We start from the raw sequence: 24,476 nt of genomic DNA on the forward strand, positions 1-24,476 counted from the left end.
CACTTGTTTCTTTCCAACAGTACCGAGCTACAACCAAAAAAAACATCCACCAGCTCTTGTGATTATAATTCTGTTTGAAGGAGCTGGTCGCATGAGCAGCAAGGCTGCCTGTTACACTGCCTGTGTGTTTCTACTATTCCAAATTATTTCTTTACTTTCTTTACAAATCTACAGGAAGCATATGCTCATTACATAGCGTCGTTTCAATAAAACCGCGCACTGCTGCGCTCTCTCTCTGGTTTCTTTCGCGGACTCGTGAGTTGAAATGAACTTTAGACACAAAACGGACCGCGGCGCGTCTCGGCACCGTCACGCCTGGCCGTGGTCATTTGGCTCGCGCGTGTCGCCATCTCATTGGCTGCTGTCTTGAGGGACGGGCGTCGATAGCCAATCAGTTAAAGCCACAAGTGTAACCGGAATCTCTGAATGAGTTTTTTTCCCCCTGTGAAGCCGGGTGTAAATATGAATTTGAAAAGTAGTGTGCTGTTCGTTAAGACTCCACATCTGCTGACAGCTGTGATGTGCTGACCAAGGTTTAGGGGCACGGGCCGACCGTTTGATATGATTATTAACTCATCATTAACTGGGTTGCGTTGTGCATTTTTAAGGGAAGATGCAATCCTTACCATCAGCTGTGGCTCTGCTCACTGCGGTCATGTTTGCTCTGCACATTGGATGCACTGAGGCAGCCAAACTGAAAGACTCATGCTCAACTTGCAGACAGATCACTGACAACTTCAGTAAGGTAAGGTTGCACTGCGGTGCCCGTTCTTATGCGTTTGTCTGATAAATTCAGTTTCCCTCCATGTACATGGTTCAGAATTCGTTTTTTTTGGCCGTGAGGAAATTCTTTTCTCCTGTTTCATCTTGCTCGTCTGTGATAGGAACAGCATCCTAACCGGCAGAGCCACACACAACATCCCCTACTAACACATCTTATTGTGTGTGTGTGTGTGTGTGTGTGTGTGTGTGTGTGTGTGTGTGTGTGTGTGTGTGGTGTGTGTCTCATTGTCAGGAGTTTGACAGGACAGCGAAGAAGAACTTTGGTGGAGGGAACACAGCCTGGGAAGAGAGAAAACTGTCAAAATATGAGACAAGGTGAGGCAGAGAATTATTACAAGTTTGTACATGAGTCATTTGTGATTTGGTGACCGTGAACAAATGAAACTTTCAACCTAAAATGTAGAACTACACCTTATGACCCTCAGACATTTCTGTATCTATTCAGATGCTGAGATTTAAGCAGGAACAAATGTGCCATAAAGATAAATCAGTTCTGGATCAGTAATTTCTACTATCCAACCAGGGTGCTTAGTGCAGAAGAAATATTACACAACTGAGGAAGGTGACGTGTTTCTAGATGTTTCTATTTTTGTTGAGTGATTTCGGGTGTGAGTAGTAGGACTTATTCCAACCTCCCCACCACTTTTCTAGAGCAGGGTTCCCCAGTTATGGCTCTGGTGGGCCAGTTTGCCACACAATTCACAGAATTCAAACACACTTTCTAAACCTGGCAATTAGCTGATTAAGGTGTTTTGAGCAGGAAAATCTGCATACTGTGCTGCAGACTGGACCAGAACTGGGGAACCGTACTCAAGAAACTCTCTCTTGTTCTGTCAGCTGGCTTCAGACTAACCCTAAAGGATTGTCGACCTTGTTTTTTCATATACATCACGTATATACATTCATTTAGCAGGTACTTTGATCTAAAGTGATTTATATATTTGAGAAAGCAGGGTAAGACAATCTCTGGAGCATTTGGGGCTTAAGGGCCTTGTTCAGGGGCCCATCTGTGAAATCATTCTGCCAACTCTGGGATTTAACCTGGTGACCATCTGATCAGGGTTACAGATTCCTGACCCACATGCTGCCCACATCTGCAGCTCATCCATTTTGTGTGCGTCGTGTTATTGGTACCTGGCCGGTGTCTCTCCGCAGCGAGATCCGCCTTGTGGAAATCCTGGAGAATGTCTGCGACAGCAGCAGCTTCGAGTGCAACCAGATGGTGGAGGAGCACGAGGAGCAATTTGAGACCTGGTGGTTCAAGAGGTGAGGAGAGGAGAGCCCATCTCATACTGTACGCAGTAGTGCTTCACCCTGTCATGTGAAGTGCCTCTGAAGCTCCTTTTTCCCTTTTGACTTGATCTCCTCATGACTTCCTTTTTGATTTTAAGGTATAAAGGATATTTTTATGGCTGGTAAAATGTGGTACCTGCTTAACTTCTTCATCTTGGGATTCCAGAAAAACAAAGCACCCGGATCTTTTTAAATGGTTCTGCGTCGATTCCATCAAAGTTTGCTGTCCAAAAGGAACCTTTGGTCCAGACTGCAATGGTAAGGCCTGTCCAGGATCTCCGCTGTCGCTGCGGTCGATGGCAGCCACATGTGCAGTTACCGTTTCACCTGTGGGCACCCACCCGTTTCTCCGACAGCCTGTTTGGGAGGTTCTGAGAGACCATGCCATGGCAACGGGGCCTGCGACGGAGACGGAACCAGGGATGGTCACGGACAGTGCAGCTGTAACCACGGATACGAGGGAGAGTTTTGCCTGGACTGTATTGCTGGGTTCTATAATGAGGAACGCAACGACACTCATTCCGTCTGCACAGGTAAACACCTTCTGACAGGCCACGAAAGGCTGTGAACCAGCACTGGCTTGGTTAACGGGGCCTTTTCCTGTCCCGAAGAGTGTCACGATTCCTGTAAGACGTGCACTGGCTCGACCAATCGGGAGTGCAGCGACTGTAAGCCTGGCTGGGAGAAGGACCAGGAGGGCGCCTGTAATGGTGAGAAGGCCATGGAACGTAATTAGAAGTTTCTTCGAGGTTCCATCATCATGGAGAGCCAAATATTTTCAGCTGATGACCTTGGGCTCTTTGCTTTGGTACAGATGTGGACGAGTGTTCAGGGGAATCCCCACCTTGCAAAGAGGACCAGTACTGCCTGAACACAGAGGGCTCATATTCCTGTAAAGGTATGATTACTCCATCAAGAGTCTTATCGTGCTTTTCCTGGACCAGGCTTCTGGTTATCAGGCTAGCAGGTACCTTGCTAGTGACTTAACCTTTCTCAAGTAATAAAGGTTAAAATCTCGGGTATAAAAGCACAGTATGACTACTGCCTCATTTAGATATATAAAGTAGCCATGTTTCGGTTGTTTAACCAAATGTCTGTTCTGCAGTCCATATCATTCAGAGTAAATTTTCTAATATAGTTTACATATACTTAGACAAAAATGTTCAGAAACAGCTAGAGGAGGTAGGAACAGCCAATCAGGTGTCTTGGACCCACCTCCTCTACAATCTGATTGGTTCAAAAAAATAACTATATAATAATTTTCCCTTCTGCCCTCAGAGCATTTTGTCTAAGTGAAACTCTCAGGAGCCAATCTTTTTTACTTTCATTATTGGTTATTTTAATATGAATCTAGCCTGTGACAAGCCGTGCTTGGGCTGCAGAGGGGCGGGACCTGATCACTGCCTGGCCTGCGCAGATGGGTACAGGGACGAAGAGGGAGTATGTGCAGGTGAGTGGCCTACACTCAGGTGTTAATTGAAAAGTAACTGCTGGTTATTGTAGTGCTAGCGGCCCGATTCTGTTCCCCGGTCAGATATGAACGAGTGCGAGTTGGCGGAGCCGGCATGTCCTGGGGAGCATCGCGAGTGTGTCAACATGACGGGCAGTTTCAGGTGCATCTGTGCCAGCGGCTTCCAGGACCAGGGTGGCGTGTGCGTGGAGGCGGCGGCCTTGGGTGCGTGACAGTGCCACGTGACGCCATAAATCGGCGAACCATGTGTGTCTATTTACAATGACATCATTTGTTGGGTCGTTTTTTTTTTTGTTTTTTTTTTTGCCCCAGCAGAGGAGAGCCAGGATGAGTCCGATTCTGGACCCTCTGACTCTTCTGAAACCACTGAACCTCCTCGAAAGTCGAAGCTTCCAGAGGAGCGGGAGGACCTGTGAGCCTGGCATGCGGAGCCGCCGAGGGCCCAGCTCTCCCAGTCACCGCAGAGCACTCCACCAGTCCCACACATCTTGGCACTTGGATGTCCCATGTACTGTACCCCAAGTACCGACTTCTGGATATGAGAGGTGGCGGAATTGACCGTAGGGTGCACTTATTTTTGTAAAAGTTGATGTAATTAAAGTGGAAGTGAGAAAAGTCTTACTTTGTTTTATTATTAAAAGGTATTTTACAGTTGATGGATGTCCCTACACTCAACAGGTATTCCCTGAGTTCCATGTCTTCAACATGAAATCTCTTCTGATTGGTCAGACTGGGCAGCATAATCTGTTCCCATATACTGGTGTTTAAAGACTTGTCTTATGAAAACAATTGTGATTATGGCCACACGATGGCGCCAAACCACTGTAAGTGTGCCTGGAACAGTAAGATGTTCTTGACTTGTAAAAGGAGTAGTTGTACTAGAGAACTGAATAGGAGTGAAATACGAGCCAAAGTGCTGATGGCGTGTCTGCATGAGCTGTGTGGGCGGCTCTCCCGGGGTCACCACACCCTGGCCCGGTCACCACGGCTTCAGAAGCTTGCAGATTTCCCAGCACAATGATCCCTGGAAAAGTGAAGGTGAAATCATGGATTTATTTGCACACGTAGTATTCACCGGCACAAAAACGCTCGCCCAGTAAACATCAAAATCTTGGATCTCCAAGATTCCCTGAATGATGAACGATAACCTCGCTCCTCCCCAAGAAGCCACAGTGACCCGCTCCTGCAGGGCCGAGCTGGATGTGGTCACACCTGGCTGCAATTAATTTCCGTCCCGAATCGCGTGCTTATGTCGTGCTCTTTGCCAGCGCTTATCATCCCCTCCCATCCAAGCCGTGTAAATCTACATGGACAGAATCTATTCCAGTGGATTCTGGTAGGATGACAATCACAGCCTTCTAACAAGTGCACTGTCGTGATTGCCCTGGATCCACTGCTCCAAAGATACCAATGTACACAGTTTGCATAAATCTATAGTTTTTCATGATTAAAATACACTATATTGCTAAAAGTATAGGGACACCCCTCCAAATCATTAAATTCAGGTGTTCCAATCACTTCCATAGCCACAGGTGTATAAAATCAAGCACCTAGGCATGCAGACTGCTTCTACAAACATTCAACCTCAGTGACATTCGCTGTGTTGCTCCAAGATGACCCTGTTGGGGGAGGGGGGCAGTCTGTGCGGCAAAGCAGGGACTCTCCATGGGCCTTAAAACATGTTTTTCTTCCAGAAAGTGCCAGAAACATGGGCAGCTTTGTGTGGCTCCAGCAGGCATTGAAAATGGTGCAGATGTTGCCTTGGTGCCCCTTTGATCTCCACGAGACTTGTCTGTTCTGGACTCGCCCTCATTTCATGCACAAATGAGCACCTCTTTGATGTGGATGTGACTTACGAACTGTTACATGGTGGGTGCAGCCTTCAATCTGCCACCCTGCACAGGCCAGCATGGAGAACAGACTGACTGATGGACTTTGGCTTTGACCTCAATCACAGCTCACACCTGGCTTTTAGCAAGCAAGCACACACTTTCCTTTTCAATAATGCTAACATGCTGTGGGGGTGGGCTGGGCAACCAGTTGATCTTGGACCCCCCCCAGCGGGTTTTTTTCTTCCTACTTGGGAGTTTTTGTTTCCTCTCCTCCCTTGTCATCAGGCTTTCTTTTTTAATTTTCTTTGTCTTCCCTTTTCCCTGTTTCTCTTTATACTGTCTTAATCATGTTGCAATGTATGACAACACACCCATGTAAAGCACCTTGAGGCGACTGTTTCGAAAGGCGCTATATAAAAATAAATTGAAATGAAGTGAATGTTCCACAAACCTCTGCAGCTACATGCTGATCTCCGCCCCCCAATTCCCCCCCTGTCACCAGTGACATACACGGTCACACTCACCCCGTTTTGCGGTCGTTGATTCCACCGATAATCTCCCACAGTTGTGTCAACACCACTGACAAATCAAGATGGGAACAAAAAATTGATCTGAAGGTGACGCCATTCCTGAAAATGTAGAAAATCTGTGACATGATCTTACTGTGAGCTACTGTCAGGATGCCTGTTAACAACCACAAGGAGTCGAACGTCAAGCAAGGCTGTCACCAAAAATACACGCTTTTCATGAGGCTCATTCTAAAATGGCAAATCTGAATCAAGCATCTCCTCCACAATCAGTCTCATTTAATTTCCAGGGAGATATTAATTCCTACAGTTTGGTTTATCTGGAGCAGAAACCTTGCGAGGATCAAAGATAAATCTGTTCCTATTGAAAGATCAGGGAAGCTCTGCAGATTAATGGCCTCCTGAGCACCTGGAGCCAGTGGCGTTTCTAGACCATTGCAACTGGGGGTGGGGGGGGGGGGGGGGGCAGACTGGGGCCAGTTGTTCTGTTAGGGGGGACAGATGCATTTGACCTTAATGTCCTCCAAGTATTACTTACACTAGACTGCCAGCATTAAGAAGCAAAAGACAGTTTTGAAAATCGATGCTATGCAATGCTTTGCAGTCATATTTTACAATTTTTACAAATATGTAACTGATTCTGATTTCTTGCTTCCCACAAGCATGATTATTTTTCACCAGCTGAAGCAGCTCAACCACTCAGCTCACCCATGATAAGAGTCCGTCAAGAATATAAGCCCACTTATATAAATGTAAATAATAGTAACAGTAATAATAATACATTTATATCGGACATAAGTAGCATACATATTTAGGGGGGCCATGGGGAGGGAGGGCATGCATGTTGGGGGGTGCTGGCCCCCCTCCCCCCAGAACCGCTCCTACCTGGAGTAGAGGACATCTTTCCACAGAGCTTTGAAATGACTCTATGTTTGGTAAAGGTCACAGGTAGCATGGATCTGTCTTTGATTTCCAGCTAAAACTGTACATCCACCATGTAACAGGGACTCTGTGTGTGTGTGTGTGTGTGTGTGTGTGTGTGTGAAAGTGTGTGTCTGTATGTGTGTGTGGAATTAGGTTTATATTACATTGTGGGGACCAAACGCAATGTAATAAAAACCTGTTATTTTGATCTTGTGTGTTGACATTCAGGTCTCCACAAAGATCTGTGAATGCAATCAAAAAGATAACAAAACAGTCTCATTACTTATGTTTAAGGTTAGGACTGGGTAGGGGTTAAGGTCATCACGTTGGGATTAGAATGGAGAAATGAATGCAATACAAATGAATGGAGAGTCCCCAAAGAGATATAATTACAGACCTGTGTGCATGTGTGTGTCTGTGTGTGTGTCTGTGTGTGTGTCTGTGTGTGTGTAAAGCAGAAGCCTGTGCAGATCCTGATGACTCCGCAGCTGAGTCCCACCCGGATCAGACCATGCTGGGTCAGCGATGCTTCCTGGCAGGTTCTGACAGGTCAGCAGTTTGGGCCATACATCACTTGTCCAGGCTGTTGACAGCCGACGCTGCCTCCTGTGGGCCTCATTCATGAGCGGCGGGCCGAGAATCTGTCACCGGTTCCCATTCCCGCACTTCCCAGCTTTTGGGAATCGCCAGCCGCAGCCCCCGCTGCCGGCCTGGACCCTCTGCTCTCAGATCACGAAGGTCGAGTGAGAAATGGGTCAGAACACCAAGAAACACACCGGGAAACACAGCTGGGCTGCTCTTTGGTCCTGTATCCTCTCACCAGGGCGATGAATTTGGGACACAGGCTCACAGCTTTGTTCTCACTGTCCACCAGGTGGCGCAGTCGCAACAAGCAAATGCAGACACCAGATGGGAAAAATCCACAGCTTTTAAAGCCTACCCTGAACAGAGCTGCAGACAGCACCCTTGTCTGACTAGGAGTGTATGTGATGACCATACATGGACATATAAAGCATGTTTAATCCCTGATCGTAAATCCTGTGGTGCTCTGAGATACCACACGCCTATGCTGTCTATAAGGAGACTGGATGGGCATCGTGGGCCCACCAGGGTGTGTGTCCAGTGGTACACGAGTGGGTACCCAGATCCAGGAAAGATTCTGCAGCCGTCCCCAGACTGGAACATAGGGCGGGGCCATCATGCTGCGTTCATGGGGGTCAGACCAACACACTGTGTACATGTTGGTGGGGACAATATATTGCTTGTAAGAAGGTGGGGGGACCAACTTCCTATGTGTATGGGAGTGGATCCTACACACTACGTTTATGGGGCGGAGCCTGTATGGTGTGTGTATGGGGGTGGGGCCAACATGAGGCACGTAATGGAGCGAGACCAATACGCCGTGTGCATGGGGCGGGACCAACTCACTGCCAGTATGGGGAAGCGCTGAAATGCTGCATGTACAGGGGCAGAAAAACAAGCAGGGAGGGGGATCAGGATGGCCATGCCTTTCCACATGTCTCATCCATCTCCCCTGTTCGGTACGTATCATATTTTAATCCCCCTCAAAGCACCTTTTGATGGAAGCTTCAAAATAACTTGCTAATTGCCCTCGTATGAAAGGAATAATTGGAATGTCAAATATTTTGCTTTCCTAGGCGCCACCTTCAGGCTGCTCCCTCCACGGCGGGGCCCTGCGGGGAGAGAACTCACCCGGCCTCCGCCAGCGGCAGTGTCTTCCTCTCCACCTGCTTTGAGAGCAGCATGAATGAAGCTCCCAGCCATTCAACCTCTTGCCGAAAGCGGCTCAGGAGCAAGGCGCAGATCGAGGCTTTTCAGTGCTGCCAGTTCTCCAGCCCACGCTCATCCTGTGCCGGCGCGGGCGGAGTGGGCGGCGCGGGGCTCTGTGTCTGCATGCCACGCGGGCCGCCTGCTTGCACCCACACACGTGCGGCTCAAGGCCGAGGAAGCAGAGTAAGCTCCTATTAAAAGCCACTGTTATGCAATGAATGATAGCCAATCAGATCAGGCCGGTTCGAACCCAGGGCCAAGGGGATGGGTTGTGACAGTAATGAGCCCAGCAGTTCATAATGAGGAGCATAGTGACAGATCCAGCAGGTGCAGCGCAGGGTTTTTTATTTGTATTCAGTTCAGCTGAAATGATAGAAAACAGCAGGGGGGGCAAGGGGGGGGGGCTCCTTCTGTCTATTGCACATTCCCACCAAGCTGACATGCTTTTACATCATCCTGGATGGCCAGCATGCCCTCAAATAGACAGCTAGCAATCTCCGAGTGGAGGGGGGGAAGCGGGGAGGGAGGGATGGAGAGAGGGATAGAGGGAGGAAAGAGATGGAGGAAGGAGAGAGAGAAGGATGAGAGAGAGAAGGAGGGAAAAGGGGCAGCAGGGTGTGAGAGAAAGGCTGAGGCGGTTTGTTTTGAAAGGGAACACGGCCCTTGGAGAGCCTAACTGGGAGCAGATGAGGGTTTGTGCCACACACAGAGCACGGTCAGTGCCCGCCGCCCAAACAAGCGCCTCTCTGTGGCGGCTGGCGTCACCGCGCTCGCCGGCACACACAGGGACATTGTGATGGGGGCCCGGGGAGTTGTGGGGGGGAGGGGGTGCCCAGTTTCCACACTTTGCTCCAGACCTGCTCCCAGGGAAACAAAAACACAAGTTACATCCCGTAGTGGCCAGCTCGCCTGTTTCCATGACTACCAGGTCACTCGCAGTAGGAAACACGGCCGGTTGGTCCTGCCATCTAGAGAATGAGCACAGTGTACGTTTTGTGGGACGACCTTTTATGCTTTGTGTGGTATAGCTCCCCTCCCCCCCACCTGGGCTGGTCAAACAGGGACACTGTCCTTCTCAGAAATGCCCCAGCTGTGTTGGTGGGTTTACATCCCTGCTTGCTGTTGCTGGAGCTGAATTTTGCGGTGTGTGTGTAATTACTGACCAGGTTCACCATCAGCTGGTAGTTGAAGTGATTGTGTTCAAGGCTCTTTGCCCTGATGTTGGAGCCTTGAACAAAGGGCAGAAGGTCAGGAGCTCATACTGCAACTGGAGGAGTATTAGAAGAAGGTCAAGTCCTCATGATGCAGTGAGAACAGAAGGTCAGGTGCTCATGGTGCAATGTGAGCAGAAGGTCAGGTCACCATGGTGCAGTGAGAAGAGAACGTCAGATCCTCATGGTGCAGTGAGAGCAAATGGTCAGTTCCCCATAGTGCAGTGAGAGCAGAAGGTCATGACTCCATGGTGCAGTGAGGGCAGGCAGAAGGTCAGGCCTCCATGGTGCAGTGAGAAGAGAACATCAGATCCTCGTGGTGCAGTGAGAGCAAATGGGCAGTTCCCCATAGTGCAGTGAGAGCAGAAGGTCATGACTCCATGGTGCAGTGAGGGCAGGCAGAAGGTCAGGTCTCCATGGTGCAGTGAGAAGAGAACGTCAGATCCTCGTGCTGCAGTGAGAGCAAATGGGCAGTTCCCCATAGTGCAGTAAGAGCAGAAGGTCAAGTCCTCATGGTGCAGTGAGAGTAGAACATCAGGTCCCCAAGGTGCAATGAGAGTAGAAGGTCAGGTCCTGATGGTACAGTGTGATCTAGGTCAGGTCCTCATTGCACAGTGAGAAGAGAACGTCAGATCCTCATGGTGCAGTGAGAGCAAATGGTCAGTTCCCCATAGTGCAGTGAGAGAAGATGGTCAGGTCTTCATGGTGCAGTGAGAGCAGAAGGTTAAGTCCTCATGGTGCAGCAAGAGCAGAAGATCAAGTGCTCATGGTGCAGTGTGAGCAGAACTTCAGGTCCCCATGGTGCAGTGAGAGTAGAAAGTTAGGTCCTGATGGTACAGTTTGAGCTGGGCCAGGTCCTCATGGCGCAGTGTGAGCAGAAGGCCAAGTCCTCACGGTGCATTGTGACAAAAGGTCAGGTCTTAATCTTGGCAGGTCAGCTTGAAGACTAATCTGCCATGATGTTCCTGTTGACGTGACTACACCATCTCAGTATTGCAGAACTCTCATAAAAACAATATACTCTGGATTTACTTGCAAAATTTGGTTGGTGAACAAATGCAGGACATATGACCCGTGGTATAGAGTGGGAAAAAGGCTTCCTCGTCTTCCCAGGTGGTGGTGACTGGCCGCTGATGCTGTGTGGCATTGATTCGCTTTCTGGAAACATCCTGTACAGGGACATTGGCTGAACAGGCCACACACATCTGGCGGCCGAGTCACATTAATAACACAGATGCTTTTATAAATAACTGCAGCATCCAGCAGTAGCCAGTCAGCCAGATGTCTCCTGTCACATCGCTGTCACATGTCACCATGTCGTTCTCTGCACATTAACCCTTCGTCACTCAGTCCCCGATCCCCAGTGCTGGGCATTGCCCCCCCTCCCAGCCCACAGCCCCACTTGCATACCTGACTGCTCTCTCTGGACACGACAGCTTTCAGACATGCTATGTGGAGACGGTGACAAGTCGAGGTGTCGTTTCTGCTCCGCCTTAGAAGTGTGCATTATAAATTCATTTTGGAATTTTCAGCAGGAGTTTCTGCAGGGTGGGGGGGGGGGGGGGGGGGGGCAGCTGCTGTCAGCGTCTCCATGCTGCAGAGACCGGTTCTTTCGGGCTGTGAGTTCAGGAAGCTCATGCATATTTCATGGGGTGTGCGCTGCGTCAGGCTGGTGTCATGGGGGACGGATGAGGAGGGTGGGGGGAATGGAGTGGGACGGGTGAGGAGGGGGAGGTGTACGGGGTGGGGGCAGGAGATGGAGCTGGGAGGGTGAGGGGGCGGAGTGCGTGGGACAGGGGTGAGGGCAGGCACTGCTGGGCTGGGGGCACGCAGGAGCAGAAACAGGAGCACAGATCATAAACAACAAGAGTAATGCTCTGAACTGGGGTTTTATTGGAAGATAGAGGGAGCTGATGATGGGATCTGGGAGGTGATGGGAGCATGAGGGGATGAGGAGAGAGGGAGGAGGAAAGGAGCAGCGGAAGACTGGACTGAGTGACGTCTGGACTGGAGGGGAGCCCCCCCCCCCCCATGGCCAGGAGACACAGTAGCACCATGCAGGACCCCTGCTGACTGATCCCACAAAAACAGCCAGAGTCCGAGAGTGAGCTGGCGCCACTCGCTGTGAGGGCCCCCGACCTGCAGACCACCTGCAGCCTCCATGGTCACATGACAGAATAAGCAGCTCAGAGACCCCCAGGGTAGGACGACGCCATTGCAGGGAGCTTTCAGTGATGCGTCTTTCGGGGGGGGGGGGGGGGGGGCAAGGATTGCTGATGGCCCTTTCTGTCGTAAAGCACAGTCTGCTGTATCGGCATAAGTGAGCATGTCAGCCTGCTGTCTCCAGCTCGATCTGCGTTACGCGCCTGTAGGCCTGACATGCATCTGCACCAAAGCCCTGATTTGGTTTTCATTGGTTAAAGGTCAAGGGGTGGGGTGGGGGGGGGGGTGTATGGGGTGCACTCCAAAGCTATATATCCCTAATGACCCACTCTTTAGTCTCTCTTTCTCTCTGGAGTCACTGCTTGCCTGCCACCCCCCAGATGCCCCGTATCCCCTAAGGTGGCCCGGATGCCGGTCGCAGGCTCGCCATGCACATGCTTGCTCCCCACACAGGCCGTTCCCACTCGCTCGCTCCCCGCCGTCTTCGCTTCCTCTCCTGCATTAAATAATTAAGCATTTCCGAGCAGTCCAGCAGGCGAATAGACACACAGTTTTATTTAGATCAGAGGGAACAGCGCATGCTAATGACTCACGCTTACAGAGTTACGGCGGAGAGCGCACCATGGCGATGACTAATGCCCGGGCCGAGGCCGCAGGGATGATGGTAGCTTTCTCCAGGCTCCACTTCCCAGCCAGTCCTATTCGTGCCATCATACAGTATGTACCTCATACACTGATCAGCCAAAATATTAAAATCACTGACAGGTGAAAATCACTGAATATCTGGTGACAATGCTTGAAGCGGATGTGTTGGAAGCAGGAAAAATGGGGGAGCGCTAGGATCTGAGGAACTCTGATAAGGGCCAAATTGTGACAGCTAGACGACTGGATCCGAGCATCTCCAAAACAGCAGGTCTTGTGGGGTGTTCCCGGTGTACAGCGGTCAGTACCTACCAACAGTAGTCCAGTGATGGGGCCCAGGGCACCCAAGGCTCATCGATGCACGTGGGCAGCGAAGGCTAGCCAGATGAGATCTCATATGAGAGCTACTGCAGCAGAAATAGCTGAAAAAGGTAATACTGGCTATGGTGGGAAAGTGTCAGAACACCTCAGTTTGCTGTGTGTATGGCTGCATACCCACAGATCGGTCAGAGTGCCCATGCTGATCCCTGTCCACCTCCCAAAAGCGCCTACATTGAGCACCTGCACGTCAGAACTGGATCATGGAGCAATGGAAGAAGGTAGCCTGGTCTGGTCTGAAGACTGGGTGTGTGTGAGTTGTTTACCTGAGGAAGAGATGGCAACAGAACACACTATGGGAAGAAGGCAAGCTGGCGTGTGATGCACTCGGCAATGTTCTGCTGAGAAGCCTTATGTTCTTTTGACACATACCACCTACCTAAACATTGTTACGGACTAAGTACACGCCTTCGTTTCAATGGTATTCCTTGATGGCAGTGATAATATGTCCTGCCACATTGCAAAAATTGTTCAGGAATACTTTGATAAACGTGAAAAATAGGTGTTGACTTGGCCTTCAAATTCCTCCAGGTCTCAATCCGACTTAGCATCTGTGGGATGTGCTGGACAAATAAGTCTGATCCATGGAGGCCCCACCTTACAACTTACAGGACTTAAAGGATCTGCTGCTAACGTCTTAGTGCCAGATACCACAGGACACCTTCAGGACAGAGCAGTTTTGGTGGCAGTTTTACTGTTATGACTGATCAGTGTATATATAATATATATCCCATTTTATGTGGCTCACAACAACATCCATAATCAGGGTTCATAATGTCCTCATCTGCGATCAGGATTCATAATCCCCTCATCCATAATCAGGGTCCACGATATCCTCATCCACAATCGGGGTTCATAATCTCTTCATCCGTAATCAGGGTTCATAACCTCCTGATTCAAAATCAAGGTTCATAATCTCCTCATCCGTAATCACGATTCACAATGTCCTCATCCATAATCAGGGCTCATAATCTCCTCATATGTAATCAGGGTTCATAATCTCACTATCCATAATCAAGGTTTACAATCTCTTCGTTCATAATTGTATTATGTATTGTATGTATCTACAATGCCTTTGGATGAGCAAATCAATTGGTATTTACAAACACATGAACATTCAAAAACTCCTTCTTTAGTATGGACTATCTACAGAAGTCTATCCAGCTGTGACCTGCAGATGATCTGTAGCTATGCAGCATTGCTACTGCAAAAGCTGTTCTGCAGGAGAGCCCTAGCAAACAGCAGCTTCAGCTGGGTCATGGCAGATCAGTCCAGGCGCAATGGGAGCGACACGGTAATAAAAACAAGGCACCCCTTCACCCAGGGCCCCTCCATCCTGTGACGATCACTCCTGCCAGAATGTTTATCTCTACTGTCCGAACCACAGCTCAGTGACATCATCATAAAGTGCTGGTAACCATATGAACGTGTAACCGGGAGGGCGAGCGATGAAGTCATTTTAAATGAGCCGTGTGCGGTAAACACCTGGCTGGTATAGCTGCCGCCATGGCGACGGAGGAGAGCGAGGCTTCGAGTGGGATGTTGATGCCCCGTGGGATGTCAACACGGCACCTCTGCTGGCCACGAGCTGTCCAAGAAGGACATGTTGTTTTTCTCCACAGTGTGAAAGGCGAAAGCATGTAGGACGCGGTCACATGACCACACGTGTGGCGCATTAACGAGATGCGACCTTGTGAATTAGTGTGGCCAGGTGCCCTGGGACTTTGTTATTTGTTTTATAACTAAATAGGATATTTTTGCCAAGGGATTAATCAACGTCATATTGATTCCCCACCCACGCTTTTAATTAAAGGGGCTTGTTTATGTTCCGTTTGGATCATTGTACTGGAGGCATCTGGGTCACACCAGAAACAATGGCAACATGGAAAAACAGACGAATATTCCATTTTCAGCCTTTTTTCCACAGTGATTGCCCCCTTAAATGGTAGGGTTAGAGCAGCAGCTTATCCAGCAGCTTCTGGAACAAAGCTCACATGAGGCAGTGTTGAGTAATCGCGGAGGACAGGCATTGCTGGGAAGCCCCCTGGACGGTATGAAGTCATCCACAGGCAGACAGGCTGTAATCCCTCCCATTCAGGCCTGTTTTCCACTCATTAGAATATGACTCCTGTTGTTAGAAATAGAGGATTTGAAACCCTGGTATCAGAACGAGCATTTTGGAGCGATCACTGTGGATCCATTTTAAAAACAGTGGCACGCTGAGGGAGCCAAAATAATGGCTTTGTAGACCTTCCAGTTTTGACATCAGCCTGGTGAACCAGACTGTGTGAGCCACTGTCAAAACGCTGTGACGTTGTTGGCTGTCTCGCAGTATCCCTATGCCTTTACATGATCGACTGGGATCATTCCACGTACCGCAAAACCGCACCCGACCAGACAGCTCGGTGGAATGGGACCCGGGCCTTTGCGTTCATAGATCACAGTGGCACGCCAGTGCGATCCCTTCATCAAAGCTTCACGCGACCCAGAGCTCCTTTCGCTGTTATTTTAAATAAGGACACTGCTCTATTTCTCTCTCTGTTTTCAGTGTCCAAAGCTGAACGGATGTAATATTCTGCAGAAAATGAGTGGTGAGGCTGATGTGGTCCTGCAGATGGGGGGGGGGGTGCAGGCCTGCACATGGAGCACAGTGACGCGGCAGATCACTTCAGCAGTGTCACGGCGGCGGGTCGCGGCCTCTGTGTGTCCTTTCTGCGCTCCGCTTCCCCTCTGTGTCTCCCTTCGTCTCCTTTCCCCTCTTTCCTGAGTGCCCTGCTCAAAGGTGAGTCAATATCACAAGTACACAAAGCGCGACAGCCCCCTCTCTGTGCCAAAGGTAACGCCGGCCGCCCGCATAGATGTTTGACTCGAGTGCAGCAGGCGATGCTCCTGATCGGGCAGTTTCATTGTACGAGCAGCCTCAGCTGGTAATTCATGCTGAAACGCATGAAAAATATGGCAAACATATTTGTGCTCCTTACCACACCACCCTGTACTCACACTGCCCCCCCATCTAACACGTAAAGCCACCTCCTAAGAGAATCTCTCCCAGCGTACATTAATGCTCACATAATTTCAGAGATCGCTGTGAACCCAGCTGGCATCTGCTCCCAGTAAGTGGTGGAATGGGAGGATCTTTCACACCAAGAAGAATTTATTCTTCAGATTAATTATACTCCGGGAACAGCTCGAGCTGGCGGAGCCGTGATCAAAATGTACGCGACGTCTGGTGACTTCGCTAAAAAGCTCGCAGGACAAGCTCAGCGCTGGTATAAGCGGCACGACGTTTAGCTTTCGGTGTTATAAGCAGCCAAAGTGACTCATTCTTTCAGCGTATCGTGAACTCTCACAGAGTTAATGGGCAAGCTTGAAAATATTTACAGCAAGGTTTTAGGGTGAAGGAGAGAAGCTGTAGCAGGCCGCAGAGAGACTGGCCATTGTGTGGTCTGTGCTGTACGACGGAAGATAATCGAGGAGTTGCGCGGCTCCTGGAGACGGCCAGATTATTATATAAACAGTCCCTCAGGCAGCACCTTGTAATGGCAACACACAACGTACTCCATGAGAGGCCAAAAGCTGCTGGAGAATGTTCCTGGGCTGGCCTAGCCTCCTACACATGAAACACTCTGTACACAGGCAAGGGTTCACACTCATATCTCTATATTAATGTCTAAAACGCCTACTCTGTCCCATGCTGGCTGATTTCATTCATTAATGTGTGGGATTTGGAACAGGATGCCACACAAGGACAGCAAATATACAGACACTCTCTTTGCTCGGACAGACCTCGGCTCTGTCACTGACGCTCAGGGAAGCACATTACAAACATTTTCTAAGCATATGAGGTCAGAAAGCACCGCAAAAAGTCACGCTGGCTTCACGGTGGTCACCCTTTCCAGAAAGTCTGCCTGTCAGTATCTCGTGTCAAACGTCACGTGAACATCCTGCTGTGACTCATAAGTGACTTACTGAAATTATTGGTGGAGGCTCTATTAATTTCCACATTCTCTCCAGATTACTCTCTACATACTTATTCAAAACCATAGATGCCCTTATCGAAGTCCATTTTGACTGATAACAAAAGCTACCTCAAGTTTAGCTTATCATGTTATTTTGGAAATGGTAACATGGAAACATGACTTGTTTGCTTGTCTCATCTGGCTGAAATGGATGCTACGTGTGATCATCCTATCCACCGAATATGTCGAGGTGAATATTTAGCTTGTGAGATCATGTTTGTACCACACAATCTGATAATGACCGTTTATACCCGGTAGCATGTCAATGCATGCTAAGCGAGAGAAAGTACGTCAGCACAGAAGAGGCACATATCCTCAGAACTGCATTTACTCTTTACCAAGCAAAACACAGGCCTCGAACAGACAGGGTGAGTGAAGGTCACTGGAGCAGAGCAGAAATCACATATCACATTAAAAGATTCACTGGAAAACAGTGGAGGGTACGTATCAAATTAAGAGTTTCACTAGAAAAGAGTGGAGGGTACGTATCAAATTAAGAGTTTCACTATAAAAGAGTGGAGGGTACGTATCAAATTAAGAGTTTCACTATAAAAGAGTGGAGGGTAAGTAGTGTTTCATGAAGGCATGGATGCAGCAAATTAAGAGTTATACTGCAAAAGAATAGATGGTGCACATCAAATTAAGACTTCCACTGGAAAAGAGCAGAGGGTGTGTATTAAATTAAGAGTTTCACTGGGAAATTGTGAATGGTATGTGTTAAACTGAAATTTTCATAAATGCACAGATAGCGCGAATCAAATTAAGCGTTTCCCTGGAAAAGTACGGATGGTACAAACTAGAAGTGATAAAATTGGTGATTAAGAGGAAAGACAGACTGACTTCCTAAGAAGGCTGCCGGCTGTTTTAAGATAAAAAGCTTCTCAGTGCTGTAATAACCCAGACTGACAGACAGACTCTTGCGATAACAGAGAAAGACGTCCATGAGAGGGAAGAGGCTGCAAAGGTCACGTCTATCTGTCTGTTTATTCCTGTATGTCCTGCCCCCGTAGCTCCCGCGGGTGAGACTGTCTCCGCATGTATCGATGGCTCGGACGCCCATGCCATGTGTGTGAGAACAGCGAGCCCCTTCATCGGGGGATGACGGCATGCGCCGTTCCAGCAAGGAGGAAGAGGCCCCGAACACGTCACATCTGCAATCCAGCTCGGGCGAGGACAATGGCAGCCTTAAGCCCACTGAACACATCTGGCGGAGGATTCCTGCAGGAGCTCAGTGTCATGCTTCGTGTGGGTCCTGATTCACACTGGTCTGCAGCGTGTGAGCCGAATAAAGTGAATCAACTGTGAGATAAACAAGAAAGTGCTCAAGACCCGAATGTGACAACAATACATACATGTTTGATATGATATTATACAGATTTTTTATATAAAATTGAACATATCAGACATCCCACCATAGGCATACTGATTTCAGCAAGGCAACTGAGGGACAGCCGGGGAAAGGGGAGGGGAGCTGTCTTGGCTTTGGAGGTATTATGGTAAAACTACCCCCCCCCCCATACTGGGAAATTATTTTGGGAAGTAGAGTAGGATAAGACTTTATTAATTCCATACCAGGGAAATTTACTTGCCACAAAAGCCAATAGAATTAAATCACAATAGAAAACAAAAACTTACATCAATATAAATAATAATAAAAATGATAAAGTTCATGTACATAATTACACATATTGCACATGTGCACTGGATACTGCACAGATGTAACGAACATTTGCGGTAACGAACATTCAATACCTAATATTCAATACCGGAATAGCATTGCTTTTTAACTACTGTGAAACCAGTGTTAATTTTGGCAGCATATTTTGATTTAGTTTCAGTGCTTTGATGAAAATTAGATTTAGTCATATTTTAGTCATCTGATTTTTTTTTGTTGTTTTAGTCTAGTTTTAGAAAATTACAGGATATTTAGTTGACTAAATCTACAGTACATGCAGTCAATGAAACTAACAGATTTAGTCGCAGTGTAACACATGCATGTACACAGGCACACGCACAGATTGGTCTACCTCTATCCTCTCTGGATACATCCCTAAAGCCGTTATAGTTTATAGCCATTAGGTTTGAGCACAGCCATTAAGGACATAGATATAACTGCTGTAATGTGGACCATTTCAATCCTTAAATGGCTTTATATGAACTTTATTTATCATTAAATACAATGTAAATAAAACCAAAATTTAGTCTCAAACAATATACTTACATATTAACACATCTTCATTCATATTATAAAATACAAATAGATCGATAGATAGATCGATAGATAGATAGATAGATAGATAGATAGATAGATAGATAGATAGATAAAAACTCAAATGTCCTCTCTCAAAAACGTTATCAAGTATCACGCTGTCATGCAATAAGGGACAAAGGACACAGGAGCTGGAGATGGAACAAACAAAAGAGGTTTTATTCAACTGATAGACTAAAACAGAAAGGAGCAGAATCACGGTTTCCAACTTTGGTCAGCTGGCTGGTGTGAGATATTTAATTCAAGACAAGCCTGCACACACATTTACATGTATGTAAGAGTTATATTACCTTGAAAATAGTCTGTAGGGTTTGCAAACTACCGCAACGCTTTTGATATAGCTGATTTTAGGGTTATAATGGAATGATGTACATTTTCTTGTGTGAGCGTAAGAGTGAGAAAGCCTGAGTGTCACGCCGAATGTGTGAGAGTTGGCAACTCTGGATCACGGGGTAGAGGAGTCCCGTTTGTAGAGCATGGAACCCTACAGACGGGCCACAAGCAGGATCGACGTTAATGCCAGGACTGGGGAGCACTATTATACAAGGAGTAACGAGGGAGCAAAATGAGAGGCGGCTGGAGTTAATCACACAAGGGCAGGAATAGGAGGTAGGACAAAATGTGTAACAGAATCAGAATCATGTTGGCTGACATAGTGCAGAGGAGCAGAATTCTGCCTGACGTGATGATTTCCTGATGGCGCCCAAACTAGTGATATCCAATTGCAACCATAATGGGGAGGGGTTGCGGCGGTAAAACTTGTTGCTGGCTAATTTTACCGTCGCTGAATCCCGGAAGGACAGATTTCCGGGACATTGTGCATCATTCACAGATGCCCAGGAGCTACTGTCAATTTGCGGGAGACTCCCAGTAGTTCTAGGACATGTGGGATATCTGATATTTAAAACACAGATACATATACAGCCTTGGAAAACATTAAGAGACCACTCTTTTTAAACAAATCTGCATTTTTAAATGCTGGTTTAACCGTGGTTCTGCTGGCAGAAGGTTACGCTGAGCAGCAGGTTGCTTCCAGGTTCAAAATTTCTAAGACAGCAGTACACAAGAATAAGGTAAAGCAGGAGACACTGGGAACGACCAGAAACCAGCCAGGTAAAGGGCGGAGGTGACTTTCTAATGCCAGAGATGACCAGCAACTTATCCAACAGTGCCTCATGAATCAGAGGATGACATACAGTGATCTTCAAAAAGAATGGGAAGCATTAAGTGCAGGTATGGTATATAGGAACTATAGTCCCATAAAGCAAGGAAGAAGCCCTTCATTAATGAGAAACAGGGAGCAGTCTGCATTTACAGAAAATATATTATTCACAGACGAACACCCATAAATTGAGAAATGAGTGAAACAAATTGTGCTGAGGTCCATTCATCTGTTTTCCATGGATGAATATGAGGCCCCTGTAGCACAACAAAGTAGAACATTGCACTAATTAATGAGTAAATACTGCTCGTTTCAGATGCCCCTTACTCCTGGGTATGAGACGCTCTTAAAGGAACCCTTTCAGCAGGAGCAGTAAGTGGGCCACCGACGTAGCATCACGTGCAGTGTGGTGCTTCTATGGCCGACGCCCAGGTGCGGGTGATTCCTCTCCTGGCATCGCTGGACGGCTGCACTGCACCTGACCTACAGACACTTCATTTATCTGTTTGTTTTGATCAAGTCATTGCTTCAGCTGCCGTTGAACGACCATGTATCAGGATGAACACAGGAGCTCATACCTGAACAATTACAGGGTGGATTTGATTATGCTGGTTTTAAGGGGTTGCATCCGATATGCACACCTTGAGCAGTGACACTCACGATCTTTGACCCCAGCCATGTGCCCCCCGCTGACAAACACCAGGACGCTAATGATCTCAGCCTTATCTGCAGAGAGTCCGGTGATATCAGCTTGATTTCATTGGCTGTTGTGTAAACGATGAGTGGCTGACAGCAAGCCATGACAGGAATGGGCATAGAGTGCAGAGTGACCGACACAGACTTCCTGTGTGACACGCATGAGTTCCCCACGTCTGTTCGGTTCAAATGAGGTATTATAAGAGCTCATGTAGACAATGAAGGTCTCGACCTTCTGACTACTGGCATGAAACAGGTGAAAAGTCAAGCCAACATAAACAGTCCCCCATCCCCCAACCCCACTCCTCCTCTAGGTTAACTCTGGCTCCTCTCCCCCCCCTACAGCCCCATCTGCAGGGGGTCCCCTCACCCATCTGCCTTTTTCTACCTTGTCTGTCAGGCTGTCAACTTTGCCGTCATAACGGGGTCTTCCTGTTGAACCCTCAGATAGGACATCAGAGCCGGCCATCAGGAAAACACATTAAAACTGGCAATCCATTAAGCCTTATAAGGATTCATTTCATTTAGAATGTGTCCAGTGTTAAAGTTAATGAATTAACCCAATTGATTTTGTGATGAATTGTTAGCCAGATAGCTAGATAGCTGCCGTGAATTATCAAAGTGTTTTCTGTCATTTAGTCAGATTGAAACAGTCTTATAAGATCCAAGCATTCCGTACCAGGGCCATGCTAAAGCTAGCAGAGCCTCGTAAACGTGGCCTACAAAGTAACCAGCCCTGTCCTGGCACAAAGCGGCAGCTGGCAGCACGGCTTGATGTGAGCATTCTCGAGTTTCTGAGCGACTACGCAGCCACAATGTCACGGCACTTTCCAGAACATTCAGAAACGACTCTGTGCGCGAGTCATTTACATTTTGGGATCAAGCTGTTCCCTCATTAAACACAAGCTGCCCTGAGCAGGAGTCAGTCTGTTCACAGAACATAACAGCCCGAGCGGAATTATATGTAAGCTTTTCACTTTTACCAATGATGGCCAATCACACCATTAACCCATTAGTGGTTGTTTCTACCTCTTTTGGGATTCCTCTACCCACAGTCAATATGTGAGAATACCAAGAACAACAGGGCAAGACGGCCTCTGATCACAAAGCTGTGATTTAAGACTAATGAATGTTTGACAACCCTTATCTGGCTAGCTTTCCTAACCAACCCCAAACTCTCTCCCTATCAGTTAGGCTTAACCCTAATCCTGACTGTCTGAGGTTTCCTGGTAGAACAGAGGGAGCTGATGGCTAACAGCAGAGGCTCAGTGTGTGTGTCTACTTTGAAATTCTAACAAAGAGCTGCAACAGAATTGCCACAGAGCAGCCAGGGAGCAGCCAGAGAACGACCAGAGAGCAACCAGAGAACGGCCATAGAACAGCCAGAGAGCAGTCAGAGAATGACCAGGGAGTGACCAGAGAACAGCCAGAGAACGACCAGAGAGCAACCAGAGAACGGCTAGAGAGCAGCCAGAGAACAGCCATAGAACAGCCAGAGAGCAGTCAGAGAATAGCCAGGGAGTGACCAGAGAACAGCCATAGAATGGCCAGGGAGCAACCAGAGAATGGCCAGGGAACAGCCAGAGAATGGCCAGAGAGCAGCCAGAAAGCAGTCAGAGAATGACCAAAGAGCAGCCAGAGAACAGCCAGAAAACAGAAAGAGAACACATAGAGTATAGCCAGAGAATGGCCAGATCTCCGGAGATCAGGTCCTACTCCTTGTAGTATATAAACCTGAAGTTGACCTAATGAACTTTATGGATTTTTATCTGGTGGATCTCTACCCTTCGCCTGGGAGACAGAGAAAAACAATAAAAGGCTCAACTTTTCATGATGAAACGGCAAGACTGTATACACACCAGAGCTGTCTTCATAACACAACACCACAGAGTTAGTATCTCGCAGCATTAGCGACCCGCGGAATTAGCATCTCACAATGTTAGTATTTGCAGTGTTAGGAGCCGCAGAGTTAACGTCTTGCAGCGTTAGCATTTGCAGCGTTAGCGCCCACAGTTTTAGCGTCTCGCAGAGCTGGAGACCTGGAGCATTAAAACCTGCTTAACTGCAGCCGTCCGAGCTTCTGCCATCACAGGGGGCTTCCCACATCCCCTGAGGTCCCACTCAGCCTGGGATGCTCTTCACTGTGCAGAGTTCATTCCTGATTCTCACAACCGAGAGCAGAAGGCCTTTTAATTGAACTAAGTTATCCATTTACATGCAAATCGCCTTGGGGGACAGAGATGGTGTCCATCATCCAGAGCACTTAGCGGACTGTCCCAGGCATTTTCATGGGTGCATGGGGGGGGGGGGGATGTCCTGTTAAATGCCATACACCTATCAGCACCTGATCCCTGTTAATACAGTCTCTGCATGTTGATGGTTAACTGATGCTAGCAGGCCAACACTACTTTTCACTTATTCAGAACTTGGTAATGCATGCATATAAATCCAACACGTTTCAGTTTCCTGACTGCTGAACTGTGCCTCTAAGCCACGTTTCAGTAACTTGGCAAGAGTCAGAAAAGGTTACATGGATATCCAACCAAAAATGCTGTTCTTGATATTTGGCAAGGCTGAAATCCACCCCAAAAAAAGTGTTTGGAAGTGCCGTGTTTTTGAAAGTAAGAGGCATTTTTCATCACCTGACACATGACCAGTATTCCTTGGAACAGGAAAGTGATATTTCCCTGCAGCCACAAAACATTTAATTTGAATTTGCTTAGAAAATTTCCTGAAGAAAATTTGATCATTTCTGGGTGTTAAATTGACACGCTTTGGAATTGCCTCAGATTGCTTCAGTAATCTTGTCTTTTCATTGCTCTTGTAAGAGACATGATCAACAAGCACAGGTTCTTGATGTCAGCTGCAGCTTAAGCAGGGCTACAATGGGGTCACATGTGATCCTGAAAGATTTCTGTAACTGTGTACCACTGCACAACTGGGGAAAAAAAAAAACTAGCTGGCTGGTAAGTCAAAGGAGAAAGGCAAAGGGAGTGATGAGTCAGGTCTGGGAAGGAGGTACAGCAAGATGGAGTGAATGATACTATTGAGGAAAATGACTGCTGTTTTTCACCTCTTAATTTACTGATTGTTAGTAGTAAGTTTAATGAGGTTAGATGAATGGAGTGCAGCCCCTACAAAGCGGCATTTATCACACTGAGCACAGAGGCAGAGGATGAATGATGCGCTGACAGCGTCAAGCCCGCGCCTGAGCGATGATGACTCAGATCGCAGGGTCCAGTCACATCCCCGGCGTCTCGAACCAGCCCGAGTCACACCGGCAGCCGCTGCCAGGGGCGTAAGTCACTTCGCAAA

General features: G+C 47.9%; 1 protein-coding gene across 1 annotated transcript; it reads left to right on the top strand.

Annotated features, from left to right (window-relative positions):
• Positions 1–391: 391 nt before the first annotated feature.
• Positions 392–4,165, top strand: creld2 (cysteine-rich with EGF-like domains 2). Its single transcript, XM_023830192.2, has 10 exons — positions 392–745; positions 1,016–1,098; positions 1,939–2,049; positions 2,243–2,334; positions 2,433–2,609; positions 2,688–2,786; positions 2,891–2,974; positions 3,431–3,526; positions 3,611–3,751; positions 3,860–4,165. Exons 1-10 carry the CDS (start codon positions 614–616, stop codon positions 3,961–3,963), a joined length of 1,119 nt encoding a protein of 372 aa, XP_023685960.1. The 5' UTR covers positions 392–613; the 3' UTR covers positions 3,964–4,165.
• Positions 4,166–24,476: the final 20,311 nt, after the last annotated feature.

Source organism: Paramormyrops kingsleyae, chromosome 1, assembly GCF_048594095.1.
Source record: "Paramormyrops kingsleyae isolate MSU_618 chromosome 1, PKINGS_0.4, whole genome shotgun sequence".
NCBI classification, from domain to species: Eukaryota; Metazoa; Chordata; class Actinopteri; order Osteoglossiformes; family Mormyridae; genus Paramormyrops; species Paramormyrops kingsleyae.